Source organism: Trichosurus vulpecula, chromosome 1 (assembly GCF_011100635.1).
Source record: "Trichosurus vulpecula isolate mTriVul1 chromosome 1, mTriVul1.pri, whole genome shotgun sequence".
Lineage (NCBI taxonomy): Eukaryota > Metazoa > Chordata > Mammalia > Diprotodontia > Phalangeridae > Trichosurus > Trichosurus vulpecula.
Window position 1 is genome coordinate 54,582,574 of NC_050573.1, and position 16,601 is coordinate 54,599,174.

General features: G+C 44.6%; 1 protein-coding gene across 2 annotated transcripts in view; it reads right to left on the reverse strand.

Annotated features, from left to right (window-relative positions):
- Window positions 1-11,785: 11,785 nt before the first annotated feature.
- Window positions 11,786-16,601, reverse strand: part of JAK3 (Janus kinase 3) — a 40,764-nt gene continuing 35,948 nt past the window's right edge. For both annotated transcript variants that reach the window (XM_036742111.1, XM_036742110.1), the window contains exons 24-25: window positions 13,824-13,934; window positions 11,786-13,648 (exon numbers count right to left, since the gene is read on the reverse strand). In XM_036742111.1, the coding sequence (XP_036598006.1) occupies window positions 13,541-13,648; window positions 13,824-13,934 (219 nt within the window). In that variant the 3' untranslated portion in view covers window positions 11,786-13,540. The remainder of the gene's footprint in view (window positions 13,649-13,823; window positions 13,935-16,601) is intronic.

A 16,601-nucleotide genomic window follows, 5' to 3' on the forward strand; every position in this document is an offset into this window, starting at 1 on the left:
ACTGTATTTCCATTCTCCAGCATGACAGGCCCTTGACAGAATGCAGCTCCAGCTTTCGCATGAAGACGGGAAAGACCCCACCACAAGTCAACGCTGAGAAAATATCCCCTGCAGATGTTCTGGTTTTTTTTTTTACATAATTGGTGAATGTATTGGTTGAAAAAACCAGTAGTGATGTCTTTTTGATTGGCTATTTCATTCCGTTCTTGACCAAAGCTGCTTTTTAAGTAGTTTATTATGGGAAATTGTCACACTAAATTAAGGGTTTTTTATGTAAATTGTCTGCTAGAAAAAAAAATTTTAAAATAATAAAAATCGCAACAGCAACAATAGAAATAGCATTTCTACGGCCCTTTAAGGTTTGCAAAGTGCTTTACGTGTGTCAACTCATTTGATCTTGACAATAACCCCATGAAAAGTAGTTGCTGCCGTTATCCCCATTTTACTGATGTGGAAACTGAGGTAGCAGAGAGGTTAAGTGTGAGGAGTCAAAGATGATGCCAAGTTTTAGAACCTTTCAAGACTGGAAGGATGGTTCTGCCCTTGGCAGAAACAGGAAAATTCGGAAGGATGGATCTGGAGCAGGGGAGGGGCGGGAAGAAAACTGGTTCTATTTGGTTGAGCTTAGTATGCCTATGGTACCTCTAGTTCAAAATGTTCATTAGGCACTCAAGAGAGGACCAGCGCTGGAGGAATAGATGTGGAGATCTGGGATTCATCTGCTCAGAAGTCATCCTTGAACTCACGTAAGCTAATGAGATCACCAAAGAAAACTATAGTATAGAGAAAGAAGAGGAGAGGGACCAGGACGTAGACTTGGATCACACTCACAACTGGGAAATGAGATGTGGATGATGATCCAGCAAAGGAGGCTGGGATAGAGTGGTCAGACAGGAGCAGGCAGTGGCGAAGTGTCATAAAAACCCACCTAGCTGCCCTGGTTGTTCTGTAACCTTGGTATGATTTTGTTTGTTTGTTTATTTGTTGAAGTACAGTATGTGGGAGCTGGGTTACCTGCCTCCAACAAACAAACAAAATCATACCATGCTGAATAAGGACCAAGAACGCCAATGAGAAACTACAGTAAGTGATTTCTTAAACATGAAATACCAGCTAGAAGCCTATAGGCAATAGGAAAGGGGGTCTCCAGAAAAGCCAGCTCCAACACAATTGGACAAAGTTACAGAATAACTGGGGCAGCTAGGAGGTACAGTGGACACAGCACTAGTCCTGGAGTCAGGAAGACCTGAGTTCAAATCCAGACTCAGACACTTACTAACTGTATGACCTTGTGAAGGTCACTCAACCCTGTTAGCCTCAGTTTCCTCACCTGCCAAATGAGCTGGAGACCATTCCATTATCTTTGCCAAGAAAACCCCAAATAGGGCATGGAAAGTGAGACACGACTGAAATGACTCAGCAATAACAAAGGCATAACTAAGACAGGCAGGAAACAATTGTTGGCTGAAGGGCTTTCTATCTAGAGGCAGCTGAGGGCTCAGAAACTCACGGTGGAGTCCTTGGAAGCCAGCAGGAACCCTAATGACCAGTGTGGACATAGCAGAGCTCAGATGTTCAGATACCCCAGGGCTCTGAGTTCTCTAACGCATTGTCTTGAGATACCATAGACAGAGGCCCCTAAATATCTCATGCTCTGAACCTCAAAGATGGTGTAGGGGGAGACATCTAACCTTCCTGGGAGGTGGAAGGCGATGCAGAAACCCAAACCAATACCAAGCAGGGTTTACCCTTTGACCTCAAAGTGCAGGAGGGCATAGAGCTTTGCACTGGCACAAAGTCCCATCTTCAAAATAAAGGCTAAAATGATAAGTAAACTAAAGAAAACACCAACCACTATAAAGAGTTATCATAGACCCAGAGAAGCCCCCAGAATCCAACCTAAAAGAAGCAAGTAACCTTATAACAACTGCAGAGACCCAAAGAGGGGAAAGGGTTTTCCATGGGGACTACATTCATACTGAGAAAAAAATAAGTAAGACCAGAAAAAAAATGATATAAAAACTCTGGAGGAAAGAATTGGAAAGGAGAATAAACAACTTATAACAGAAAGGCACAAATTTTAACCAAGTAATGGAAGAATAGATCAAACAGAAATCAATGACTCCAGGAGACAGCAAGAAATATTAGAACAAAATCAAAAGAATGAGAAAAAACAAGAAGCTATCAGATATTAAGAATAACCAACCTTTAAAAGAAGCCAAGAAGAGATAATTTAAGAATCACTGGACTCCCTGAAAACCATGATTTTTAAAAAAAGTTGAACACTATATTTCAAGTAATCATAAATGAAAACTCCCCAGATCTATTTTGCCCCAGATGGTACAGACAGAAAGAATCCACCAACCATCTCCTGAAAGAAACTCAAAAGGAAAAATCCCAGGAATATCATAGCCAGAGTCTAGAACTTCCCCATCAAAGAAAAAACAAATCCTGCAAGCATGTGGAAAGGAGCTCAGTCACTGAAGAAACCCAGTCAGAATCACGAAACTGCTTCTACTATAAATAGGAAGACAGCTGCAAATACAGTATTATAAAAGGGAAATAACCTACCTTGAAAAACTGAGTATGAATGGACCTTTAATGAAAGAGAGGATTTTAAAGCATTTCTGATGAAAAGGTCCCAAGAGTGGGAACTCTGAAAGACAAATAGAAGAGTCAAGAGAAACATAGAACAGTCAATTAATTTGAGCCTCTGGAATGAGCCAAATGATGATGGAGTGCTAACATTCTTAGGGGGAGAGAATAATAGACAAATGTAACTTCAGAACTTTAATATCCTCACAGGATAAGGTGATGGATTCAGAGTACAGAAAGAAACATCCACTTTTTCGTACGACAACTTTGTGGATCAGTTTTACTCAATTATACGTATTTCTTATAAAGTTTATTTTTGGGGAGGAGAAGGAGAAAAGCATCAATGATGCCAAAAAAAGAGAGAAAAAGAGTGAAAACCATTGAGCCTTTTTAAAATGTGTACAAAAAGGAACAGAGAGGAGTTCAGAAGGAAGTACATACAAACAGGGTAATTTTGAAAGTAATTCATGGAATTTATTATATACTTTTTTAAAAATTAAGTGTTGTGGCAGCTAGATGGTGAAGTGCATTAAGCACCAGCCCTGGAGTCAGGAGGACCCTGAGTTCAAATCTGACTTCAGACATGTGACATTCACTAGCTGTGTGACCCTGGGCAAGCCATTGCCTTCTGGGGGAAAAAAAGTGTTACAAAATGGAGCCTCGTGATTTCATATATGATCTTTTTGTGTTCTCTGTGCATGAAAATTCTCGCTTTTTTGGTGTTCAAGTTCAGAATTTTTTTAATTTGAGAAAAAGAGAGAAAACTCAGAGAGAAGGTGTCTAGGAGGGTCAAGATGTCAAATTATGAAGAGCAGTCAAGAAAGATGAGGACTGAGAAAGGATCATTAGATTTGGCAACTGAGAGATCATGGGAGATTTTTGAGAGTTTCTGGTGAGTAAAAAAGTCAGAAGTCAGATTGCAAAAGGGTAAGAAGTGAGTGAGAGGAGAAAAGGGAGAGGTGACTAGAGCAGATTTTTCTAGAAGTTTAGCTGAGAAAGGAAGGAGAGGTCTAGGACAGTAGCCCAGAAGGGGTGATAGACCTCCAAAAGATTTTCCGAGGATGTCAGAGACTTGGTCGTGATTGCAGGCAACAGGGAAGAAATCAGTAGAGGAAGACATTGAAGAATGGGGAGAAAGAGGTCGATAGCGGTGCCAGGTGCTTGAGAAGAGGGGAGGACGTAGAATCAAGAGTATCTGGAGGGGGCAGTGAGCATCAAGGACCACAAGGCAGGAGGAGGGCACTCTGGCCATTTCCTTAGCCTGGATAACTGCCTTGCCCCACCCATCCCTAGCCCCCTCTTTATCCCCTCAGTCGAGATGAATTTTGATCAAATTAGCTCTGCCATAGATAGAGTTGGTCAGTCAGGGCCCCACTCACCTTCCTAACTTTCTAGAGACTAGAATCTAGACCAAAGGGCCCCTCCCTGGACACCATTCTTTTTGGGTGTTGTTTCCACCCTTAAAACGTAATAATAAGCTCATTCAGTAGGTAGGCTCCATATGTGGAACCACTGGGGACAGCAAAAGGAGAAGTTTTGAATACTGTGGATAATTTCACTCAGTTTGGCAGTATACTTTCTAGGGATGTACATATAGAAGATGAGGTTGACACACACATTGCCAGAGCTAGCTCAGTGTTTGGGAGGCTCCAAAGGAAAGTGAGAAAGAGACTGCCTACCAAACTGAAGGTCTACAGAGCTGCTGCGCTAACCTCATTGTTGTATGCCTGTGAAACCTGGACACTCTACCAGAGCCATGCCAGGAAACTGAATCGCTTCCATTTGAATTGTCTTAGGAAGATTCTGAAGACCACCCGACAGGATCAGGTACCAGACACTGATGTCCTTTCTTGAGCTGAACTGCCAAGCATTCAAACTACTGCAGAGAGCACAACTCCAATTGGCTGGCCACATTGGCCACAATGCCAAACATACATCTGCTTAAAAGACTATTTTATGGAGAACTCACATGAGGCAAATGCTCACATGGAAGCCAGAAGAAGCGATATAAGCACAGTCTCAAGGACTCTCTGAAGAACTTTGGAATTGATGGAGGACACAGGCACAGGACAGCCCAGCATGGTGTGCCCTAATCAAAGAAGGCGCTATGCTCTATGAGCAAAGCAGAATTGCAGTAGCCCAAAACAAAGATGAGGTGCACAAATTCAGAGACATCTCCACTCCAAATGTTCATATGGACTATTTGTGCCTAACCTGTGGTGGAGCCTTCTGAGCTCACATTGGTCAGATAGCAATGATATTTTGGTCCTCTTCAAGAATGAAGGACAACAACCACAAATCAACCAACCAGTAGGGTAGGGCACTGGGTTGGAGTCAAGAAGACTTGGGTTCAAATCCACCCACAGGCACTACCTTGGTGACCCTGAGCAAGTCATTGAGCCTTAGTTTCTTCCCCCATAAAATGGGTTTGGACTTGATGTGCTTCTAAGATCCCTTCCAGCCCTGCCCCTGACCCTTGATCACAGGAACTGTTTTTGCTTTTTCTATCCGTATCCCTAGAATTTAGCACGTGGCTTGGCACTAGTAACTGATTAATAAAGGCTTTTTCATTCGTTCATTTGTTCGTTTATTCAAGAGATTATGAGAGATAGACAAAGGCAGACTGGAGACTTCCTGGTGATTGGGCTTCTTCTGTCAGTAAGCTCAGAGTCTGGGGGGTGGGGAGGCATCGAGTGGGAAACTAGAGGAGAGAACGGGAGAAAATAGAAGGTTGTGAAAGGTCTTTTTCAGGAAATGCAATCGATCGAGAATATTTAGGGAGTATTTAGCATTTGCTTTGCTGCCCTGAAGGCCCAGTCGAGAGGAAAGAGAAGGCAAAGAACATTTATAAATCACCTACTCTGCACCAGGCGCTGGTCTAAGCACCTTTGATAGATATTGTCTCATCGAGTCCTCACAACACCCCTGGGGAGGCAGATGCAATTATTATCTCCGTTTTACAAATGAGGAAACTGAGGCAAACAGAGATTTTTTTTTAAACGATTTACCCAGGGTTCCACTGCTAATAAGTGTCTGAGGCTAGATTTGAACCCAAGGCCAGGTTTGTCAGGGTGTGTGTAATGATGGGACCTGGAGATCAGGAATTTCTGAGGAGAGAATAGCATTGAAGCCATGAGCAGGATTCAGCAGACAGCCGCTGAAGAACTGAACAAGAGAAGTGATGTCATCATCCAAGAGACCTAGTGAAAGCAGGGGATAAGTCATCAGGTCCACAAGCATTTATTGAGCATCTACTGTGTGCCAAGCTCTGTGCTAAGCACTGGGATACAAAGAAAGGCAATCCCTGCCTTCAAGGAGCTCACAGTCGAAATGGGGCCAGGGAGGGGGGAGGGGTGGGGGGGATGAAGGGGCAGGACGACACATAAACAACTACTTTCAGATAAAATATATAGAGAATAAATTGGAGATAATTAACAGAGGAAGGCAATGGCATTATGGGGGATTAAGAAAGGCTTCTTGAGAGATACAAGAAGACAGCCCTATCCCATTACTTTTTTGATGTGTTGATTAATTTAACTGATTCTCTCTCTCTCTCTCTCTCTCTCTCTCTCTCTCTCTCTCTCTCTCTCCTTCTCTCCCCCCTCTCTGTCTCTGTCTCTCTCCTTCTCTACCCCCTTTCTCTCTGTCTCTGTGTCTGTCTCTCTCTCTCTATCTCTCTCTCAGTGTCTCTGTCTCTATGTCTCTGTCTCTTTGTCTCTGTGTCTGTCTGTCTCTCTGTCTGTCTCTCCTTCTCCCCTTTCCCCCCACCTGTTTCTGTCTTTGTCTCTTTCTAAAAAGTATTATGTCATATGGATTAGCTCTCTGGGAGAGGTCAGGGGAAATTTTGATGATGTAAAAAATCAGAGAAAGGCTTCTTGCAGAAGATGGGATTTTAAGTAAGACTTGACGGAAGCCAGGGAAGATAAGATAAGAGATAGAGATGAGGAGGGAGGACATTCTAGACATGGAAGAAGACAGTGCAGAACTTAGAAGACATCCTGGAGACAGTGGAAGATGCAGAGTTGATCTCCTCGGTGAGGTTGGATATAAGAGATTTGGGTGCCAGTGGTGGCTAGGCAGTGCAGTGCATAGAGTGCTGGGCCTGGAGTTAGGAAGACTCATCTTCCTGAGTTCAAATCTGGCCTCAGACACTTACCAGCTGTGTGACCCTGGGCAAGTCACTTCACCCTGTTTGCCTCAGTTTCCTCATCTGTAAAATGAGCCGGAGGAGGAAATGGCAAACCACTCCAGTATCTTTGCCAAGAAAACCCCAAATGGGGTCACAACAAGACTGAACAACAGCTATCTAAGAATACTAGAAAGGTCTAAGTGGCTATTGAAGAAGCAATATGGCCCTGAACCCCTCCTCCGTCCCCCCTCAAAAAGGGAGAGGTCATATATTGTTCCCAGATTGGGTGACCACCACAGAATGATTAACCTTTGGCTGACCAAGGTAAACAGAAAGAGATTGGACTGAATGTGAGGGCTTGGGAGCCCTTGGAATAGGGGGGAAGGATATCGAGTCTGAACTAGGGGAATATTTAGCTAGAGAGATTGGCCTGGGCTGTAGCTGCCTAGGGTCGGGGGCGGGTGGGAAGAAGAGGTCACCAGCTCCCTCCCCACACCTGTGGTCCTCTCACTGTCCCAGTCAGAGACCCTGGGTGCTGCTAGGATGGCAAAGGCCGCCTGGGGAGGGGGGCAGGCAGTATTCCCGGCCCCCCCAGGCTGAGGCCCAGAACATCCAGCGTGGCTGGCCCTGACACCCAGTGATAATGCCTGAGGACGGGGAACATAGTGCCCTCCACAACGTGGGAGAGCAAGGACACTGCAGAGGAGGGGCCTGCTGAGGACATCTCCTTATCACCGGACTTTGGTCCTCCCCCCTCCATCAGTGTTCTTTTCAAGGCCTCTTCTCTCCCTGGCCCCACAGTGGCCACTCCTCTGCTTCCTCCCCCCTCCCAGGCCTCCTAGCCTTTCCCTTGGAGCCTCGGGACTCTCTATGACCTTCTCAAAGGCCAGAGCCAGATCTCGCAGAAGCTATAGCTAGTTACTGGGAGGGGGGTGGAAAGGATGAGAAGAAAGGCAGATGAGGGGAAACAGAACCCCCCCCACCATGATCCTTCCAAAGATCAGGACTCCAGCAAAGCTTCCTTTGTCAGGACCTTGTAGGCCTTAATGTCTCCCACCAAGCAGTCAGTCAACAAACATTTAGAAGGAAAGGTAAAAACAGTCTGTGCCCTCAAGAAATTCAGTCTATTGTGGGTGGGAAGAGCTATGTTCAAACTCAATAAATTGGAGGTAATCTCAGAGGGTGTTGAGTCATTAAGGCAGAGATTAAGGGGACTGGGGAAGCCTTCTTGTAAGAAGGTGGGACTAACTGAGACTCAGAGGAAGCTTCCAAAGCCAGAAGAGGAGGGAGAGAGTGCCAGGAAAGGGGAGCAGCTGGTAAAAATGCTCCCAGCCAGGAGAAGAGTCCAGTCTGAGGGTCAGGCAGGCATTGGAGGCTGAGATGGAAGTTGGAGCTCCCCAGGCCCCAGCCTCTGATTCACATCCACCCTGGGGGCCTTTCCCTCAGAGAGGGGGAAGGTGAGGAAAGGAGAGAGAAGATTTGGAACTCAAAATGTTTTTAAATGAATGTTTAAAATTGTCTTTACATGTAACTGGGGAAAAAATAGAAAATTATTTTCTAAAGAGAGATTGTTCTATGCAGCTTTATTAGCAGCTTTTCTGATCACTACCCACAATATGGAAAAAGAAAGAACTCTAGTTTTGGGGATGTTTTGGTGATGGGAAGTCGATGATCTGTTACATCGTCTACAGAGGTGACAGCTCAGTCTAGCTGTCCTACGCATTTAAATAATCTCTGAGTTGCCCAATCGGGTGGCCTTTTTCCTCAGTCCTCATCCTTTTTCTAAAAAATTAATTTAATTTTTAATTTTAAATTTAATGTATGTAATTTTTTTCAAAATTTTGTTACCATTAATTTGATTTATTTTAATTAATAAAATAAAACAAGCATTTCCATAACGTAGCAAAATTTTAAAAATCACACACGAAACTGCAAATCTATCATGTACAACTTTTAAGTATATAATAAAGTTATTGTAAATTTCTTTCTTTTCTTCTCTCCCTCCAACCTAGAGGTGGGTACCATTAGACATAAATATGCATATATATATATGTAAAAATCATTCTATACATACTTCTATCCATCAGTTCTTTCTCTGGATCACTCAGGTTTGTAACCTCCGTGTCACCCTCAACTCCTCACTCTCACTCAATCCTATGCAAGCATATTTAGTACCTGTCCCCTTCTCTATACTCATGGGGCCACAACCCATGTTAATGCCCTTCCTCTTCAATCCGTCTGCCGTACAGGTGTCAAAGTTGTTTTCCTAAACTACAAATCTTACTATACCATTCCCTTACTCAATAAATTCCAGCGGCTCCCTGTGATGTCTCGGATCAAATGCAGACTCCACTGCTTGGCACTCAAAACCTTCACACCTGCTTCCTAACTACCTTTCTAGTTTTATTATATGTAACTCTCCTTCATGCCTTCTACAATTCAATCCAAGTGGCCTTCTTACTTTTCTTCACACAGGAGATTTGATCTCCTTTGTCCTCACACAGACGGTCTCCTCCGTACCTGGAATACTCACCCTCCTCACCTCTCCATCTCAAAGCTCCATCCATGTGCTATCTTCTAAATGAAGCCTTTCCAGATTCCCAACCTACTAGCAGCTCTACCCTCTGCCCCACCCCCAGTTATTCTAGGATCATAATTTTTTTTTTAGGATCATAAATTTAAAGGTGGAAGGGACCCCAAGTCCCATCCCATCATTTAATTTTTTATTGAAAGAATGTCTTTTTATTATTACCGTAATTTTCCCTAGCATCCCTCTCTCTCCCCCTTCCAGAGAGTCATCCCATATATTAAATGTTGTTGCTGTCATTCAGCTGTGTCTGACTCTTTGTGATCTCATTTGAGGTTTTCTTGGCAAAGATACTGGAGTGGTTTGCCGTTTCCTTCTCCAGCTCATTTTACAGATGAGGGAACTGAGTCAAACAGGGTTAAATGACTTGCCCAGAGTTATACAGCTAGTAAGTGTCTGAGGCCAAATTTGAACTCAGGTCTTCCTGACTCAAGGCTGGGCATTCTATCTACTGTACGACCTAGTTACTCTCATATATTAAATAGTATTTTTTAAAATTAAAAAAGAAGAGAAAGTCAGCATAACGGATCAATACAACAACAAAATCTGAAAATATTTGTAATGTGCAACACATATGGCTCTATCATCTCTTCAAAAAGTTGGGATGCGGATATCTTCTCTTTCTTTGAGCCAAGTTTGTTATTTATAATTTTGCAACTTTCACTTTTGATTTTTTTAGTGGTTGTTCTTTCCCATTTACATTGCTGTGATCTGTAGAATACAAAGACTGACATTTTCCCTTTAGTAAGAAAAAAAATTGTTCACTATTAGCCACATTATCTTTTGAAAGAGATTGTTCCCTGGGAAGACCTATATGAACTGATGCAAAGTGAAGTGAGCAGAACCAGGAGAACGTTGTACACAGCAACTGAGATACTGTACGTGGATCAACTGTGAACGACTTAACTCTTCTCAGCAATACAATGATCCAAGACAATTCCAAAGGACTCATGATGAGAAGCTACCTGCCTCCAGAGAAAGAACCAATGTTGTCTGAATATGGAACAAAGCAAACTCCTTTGCACTTTCTCTAACTTTTCTCAAGATTTCCACCTCCCCCTTTGGGTCTATGTCTTCTTTCACAATATGACTAATATGCTAATATTTTTATATGATTGAACATGTATAATTTATAACATGTAAATGGGGATAATAATGGCACCCACCTCTGAGGGCTGTTGTGAGGATGATTTGAGATAATAGTTGTAAGGTGCTTGGCACATAGTAGGTGCTACGGAATGCTTATTACTTTCCCTAACTATGAATTTGTTTTCCTGTACTCCCAGAAATTCTTACACCTTCCTTGTGTCGCCTATCACAAAGAGAAACCTTCGCTTTGATTTTGTATAACTTGGACCCTTCCTACCTTTCAGTTTTGTTTTGTTTTGTTCTGTTTACAACTTATTCTCCTTCCTGTTTCCAGGATCCAGTGACACCGGCCTCCTTGGCATTCCAAGAACAAGACACCCCGTCTTCTGTGTCTTTTCTGTGGCTCTCTCCCATCCATGAAATGCCCCACTTTCCCTGGCTTCCTTCAAATGCCCGCTAAAATCTCACCTTCTACAGGAAGCCTTACCCAACCCCCCCTTAATTACTAGCGCCTTTCATCTGTTGATTACTTCCAAACTAGCCTGTCCAGAATTCATTTGTAAATAGTTGTTTGCATGTTGTCTTCCCCCTTAGACTGTAAGCTCCTTGAGGGCAGGGGCTATCTTTGGCTTCTTTTCGAATCCCCAGCACTTAGTGCCTGGCCCTCAATAAACATTTATTGATTTTTGAATAAGGGCCCTTGACTATTGACTGACTAACTGAAAAGAAACCCTACGGGAAAATCAAGGTGAGTTGGTACTCAGATATCGCTGTCTGCATCTCTCTGGCATTGCAAATAAAAAAAAAAAATCTGTTGACTAGTGACCGTTTCTGAGTTTTCCTTTCGGGTGGCATAACAAGCCCAGAACCTAGGCAGCGTAATGCCTGGCAAATAGCAGCCGGTTAGTTCATGCTTGCTGATTGACAGATCGATGGGTCCTGGAACCCCTGAGGGCAGAGACTGTCTCTACCCTCTGCCCCACCCCCAGTTATTGTAGGATCATAAATGTATGTATGTATATAAATTTATTTATATATGTTCACTCCTGTATCCTCAGCACTGACCACCAGGGCCCTGCACAAAGTCCAGGCTGAATCTTCCGCCATTGTTGGTCCATTGGAATTTCTGCTGATGTAACTCGCTGGAGAGCAACAACACAAGTCCCGACTACCTTGGCGTTGTTTCATAAGACTGATTTTGCAGAGAAAATGTTAAGCAAACAAACAAACAAATATAAGGAAGTTCCAGGTAGAATCTCTTTTGGAAACACGTCCCCTTCCCCCCAGTACCCCTTCAGGCACTTTCCCACACATGGAAGGGCCCCGAGAAACCACAGACTGGCCTGCTGCTTCTCGTCTTCCCTCCCGCCTCCGATTCCCCAGCAGTAACTCCGGAGGTGTACCCCGTGCCTTCTGCTTATTGTTAGTCATTGAAATTTCATCCGGGGCTCCCTCCCAAGGTAAAGAAAACCTTTGGAAATATCTTCAGCTTCTTTTTTGTTTTTTAACGGCTTTATCCCCTCACAATGCACACAGGTCTTTGAACAGCCTCTTGTCAGACCTGTTAGAGGCTCAGGGGATGTTTGTTTAGTATCTTCTGTCATCGGACCCTCAAGGGGGGAGGGGGAGGGAAAGGGAGGGTGCACTTCCTCCCCCTGGAGGGTCCTGGGGTGAGTCTCCCACAGGGGACAATGCTCCACACGGCCACCGCCCATCTCTTCTCCAGATTCCTGGCCCTTAGAAACGGGTCCTTTTATCTCACTGGCTTTGTCCACAGGACCAGGGAATGTGACCCTCGATCTCTAGACCTCACTGTGGCCTCCTTCTCCCTAGGGCTCCTGCTCCCCAGGTAGCAGGTTGAGAGTAAAACGGCAATCATTAGCTCCCATTTCTGCAGCCCTCCCTCCTTGTGAGTTAGGCAGGGCATGGGTGTATCCTCTGGAGGCTTGTTGAGGGGACCTAGTAGAAAAGAGGGTGTTCTGGGCAGAAGGCACAGCTGAGTCCTGGGGACAGGAGGAAGAATGGACATGGAGTAACAAATAGGCCACTTTTTAGTATCTCTGGGAAGGGAGCTAACTTGCTGGAGGTCACACAACTAGTAAGTAAGCAGAGGATTGAAGTTTAAGCTTCCTAACTCCTAGTCCAAGGCTCTGGTCACCTCCCTCCCCAAGGTTCCTGTTATATAAAAAGGGAGGTTTCTATAAACTTACCCGGTGGCTGTTCATCACTCTTACAAGATCTCAGAGGCAACTTAGAGATCATTTAACCAACTCTTACAGAATAAATGACCTCTAAAACATACCAGACATATCATTGTCATCTGTCTATTGGCCACTTCAGAGAATTGTGTTGATGGGGAACTCATTACCTTTCAAGGCAGCCTACTTTAAAACAGTTTGGATGCTGACCAAGCTACAAAGATCTATCCTCATCACTGGCAAGGCGTGTAGGGAGTGGAGGGTGGCTAGGAGATATTAGGTGTATTTAAGGTAAGCATGGCTGGGGGAAAATTTTCTGGGGACATGTGGTGGCCATCCAATCAAGTAAGTACGAGGGCTGAAGACCCAGACCAGAATTAGAGTGTTTCAAAAGCAGACCCAGACTCCATAATTCAGTGATTCTGTATTCTAGTTAAATGTTGTTTTAGTCTCCTTCGATATTGGCAAAGCCGTTTGAGGAAGGTGGGCTTGTGAGTGGCAGTGCCCTGGAGCAAGGGAGGTGGGGTAGGGTGGGGCCTGGGGACTGCACAAACATGGTTCCCTCTTCCCTACTTCCAGGTCTAGTAGAAAGTAAGGAATCTCCCCAAGAAGCAAACACATGAGCTCCCCTCTTCTGGCCTGTCCATGGCCCATCTTGGGTTCCTGTGTCCCTTTTCTCCATCTGAGAGTTAGGGACAATCAACCTTGCCCTTCTGCAAAAGGAAAGGAAGAGAGGGAAGGAGGCCTTTCTCTTCTTATAACTATTTGACTTGAGAGTTAGAAAAGAACTTTGAGTCAACTAAACCAATGGAGAAACTGAGCTTAAGGGAAACTTGCCCAAGGTCCCATAGTAAATCTGTAGCAAAGTCAGAATTTGAACCCAGGCCCTACAGTTCCTAAATGGAGGACTCTTCTCCAATGTCCCCGTACCACCGCCAGCTGCTACGCTCTGCGCCCAGCCCACAAAGCATCAAGCCAGGGACCCATGGCACAGAAGGAGGGCCGTTCCTTGGGGTTGTAGGCCCAACAGTTCCTCATGATCTCTTGAACCTGCACGGGTAGGAGAAGAGACTGGACTTAGCCATATAAACAGACCTCCTTAAGAGAGGACTCATCCCTCATCCCCAGCTCCTCCTCAAGCTTTTGCTCCAGGATGAGTCTCACCCCACCAGGGAGAGAACACCTGAGTTGGGCCCCTGTTGGGGGGAGGTAGATATTGGCTTACCTCTCCTGGGCAGCCAGGAGGAGTGGGCAGCCTTCTGCCCTCTGTGAGCAGCTCCAAGAGGTGGCAGAGGATGGGCATGGAGCGGTCACAAGCCATCATTCGGAAAAACTCCTGGTGGGGTAGGGGAAGGAGACAATTAGGGGGAGAGACAAAAGATGGGCTGGGGGAGAGGGCAACATCCATCAAGGGAAGGCCTGAGGGGGAGGGAGGAAGGTCTCACATATGGTGAGAACCTGTCAGTTCATGTAGGGATTTCAGCAAAGAGTCAGAGGAAGCCCAGGCAGGCTCTGAGTTGGGTGAAAGAATGGATGAACAGAGGGGCAGGGGTCTCTTAGGTCTAAAGGACACAAGAGCCCCACTCTGCTCCCCCATGATCCCACCGAACAAGCTTCTAGCTGGAGACAAGCCAAGATCCCTCATCTGGTGTCCCTCCAGGCACTGGGGCCTATGACTGGGCAAAACCCCCTCTTTGCCTTACAACAGAAGCTATTCTAGGATTGTGAGATGAGGAGCCAGGGCGCAAGGCCCCAGGGCAGTGCTAAGACTCCTGGGTGGAGGTGGAGGGTTCCCACGTTCTTTAGAAGCCAAGGGAGAACAAGCTGAGTGGGGCTGGCCAAGAAGGAGGCCTTCCTGCCCCTGGCCTTTCACCACAGAATGACAGTAGCATTCTTCCTGTGAGATCCAGCTCGGAAGCCACTTCTTTCAAGAAGTCTCTAATCCCCAGACACACCCCATTCCTAGCCCTCATTCCTACCCCTGCTGTGTGCTAATATTCACATTTGGACCACAGTGATTGTTGGTCTAGTCACATCTCCAAGGAAGCCAAGAAATCTATGAGGACAGGGACAGGATCTTAGATTGATTTACTTCAATAGATTTATATCAATCTAATAATAGATTGATTTATTTAGATTTAGATTTTGAGTTGAAAGCAATCTGGGAGACTCCTATAGTGCAGGGGTATTTCTCCTGAACTTGTTTTTAAAACTTTTTGATAACTATTCCTTTTTAAGGTGGGGAGGGGTCTGGGACTCCCTGTCTCCCAGGTTCTGCCAGCCCAGGGGCCACTCACAGTCCTGACTCCAGCCTTAGCCTCTCTTCCAGCAGAACGGATTACAGACATGCATGCACCACCTCATTCAGCTTCCTAACTATTGCAAAATGACTGGTTTCCCGTATAATCGCATGTATTTTATTTTATGTTTTTAAAAATATTCTAAGAAAGGATCTCTAGGTTTCACTACATTACCAATGGGGTCCATGGCACCAAAAAAAAAGTTTAAGAACACCTGATTTTGTGCAACATTTTCATTTTACATATGGGGAAACAGGTACTGAAAATACCTAATCGATCAAGGTCACACAGATTGTCTGTGGCAGAGACAGGACTTTCTAGAGAACCCAAGGTTTCTAACTCCAAAAGTAAGGCTGATGGGGTGCTTGGGTGCTTTTGCTTGGATCCCAGTTCCAAGATTGCATTTGTCCCTAGCCTCAAGACACTATCCCTGACAGCTTTTTCCCCAGCCCAAAGACACTATGCCTAGCAATAACCCATGTTATTGGCCCCAGTGAGACAAGCTACCTTTCCCCACAATTATTCATTAGTGGGCCCCAGTAAAATAAACTGTCTTTCCCCATCACAAGAACAAGCTGATCTCTGAGGAAATTCTCTTGTAAAAACAGGACTATCTTGTAACCACAGAATTATCATGTATCACTTCCCAAAGTTATCATATTCAATCCAGATGTTAAGCTATAGACATCAACTCTCAAAGCTGTCTTGCTACAGACGTAACAGACAAAAAAAAACACCCCTGGCAAACCCCTTCCCCTTTGATCTCCACTAGTGAATGACACCTGTGACCAAGGTTGTAAGTTATCACCTAATTAGCATATCTGCCACATAATCCACTACTTTTCCTATATAAGCTTTAGCTAATTCCTTAAGGGGCTCTGTGATAGGGTAACAATAAACCTTTGCCAACTTGACTTAAAAATTGCTCGAGTCTGTGAATTCATTCCAGATGACCCTGTCCAGTATTCCAGCCTTTGGGGGTCCCTGAACCTCTCAAACCTCATCAGGGCCTCTTTCCTTACAACATACTGCCTGTATTTATTTGTCTACCTCTCTCTCCTAGTGCCTACCATAGGGCATTGCACTAAATAAACACTTGTCGAATAAATGAATATTACCTAGATAAGCCATGAGTGTCAGGGTGAGAGGGATGCATCAGAGAGATGGATTGGTCCCATGCCAAGATCAAGGGATGACCTTAATAAACAGCTGGGTGCCCCATTAATATCATACAATGTCAAGAGGAGGAGAGGAAAGCCCCCAACACACCAAGTGGATGTCCTTCCCCATCCTGAGGATGAAGGGAGGACACATGGACAAGTCAAGGTTTGAGCTGCATCTCGGCAAAGGACGTCTGCATGGAGGAGATCATGGATACGTGGAATTTTGGAGGATGGGAAAGAACTGTGTAGAGGCAAGAACCTGGAACTGGGAGTCAGGAGATCTGGGCTTACATTCTGGATCTGCTTCTGACTGACTGTGTGACCAGAAAGCAATTGAGGAAAGGGGCATGGGGAGAGGAATACTCACACATATATCGAGCACAAGTCCCCATCCTTTCATACATAAATGGTACTTCAAATATATGTATGTATGTATATATACATATGTGTGTAAATATATATGTATGCATGTATACATACACACATATATACATATACACATAAATAGATATGGGTATGGATGTGGATATAGATATAGAT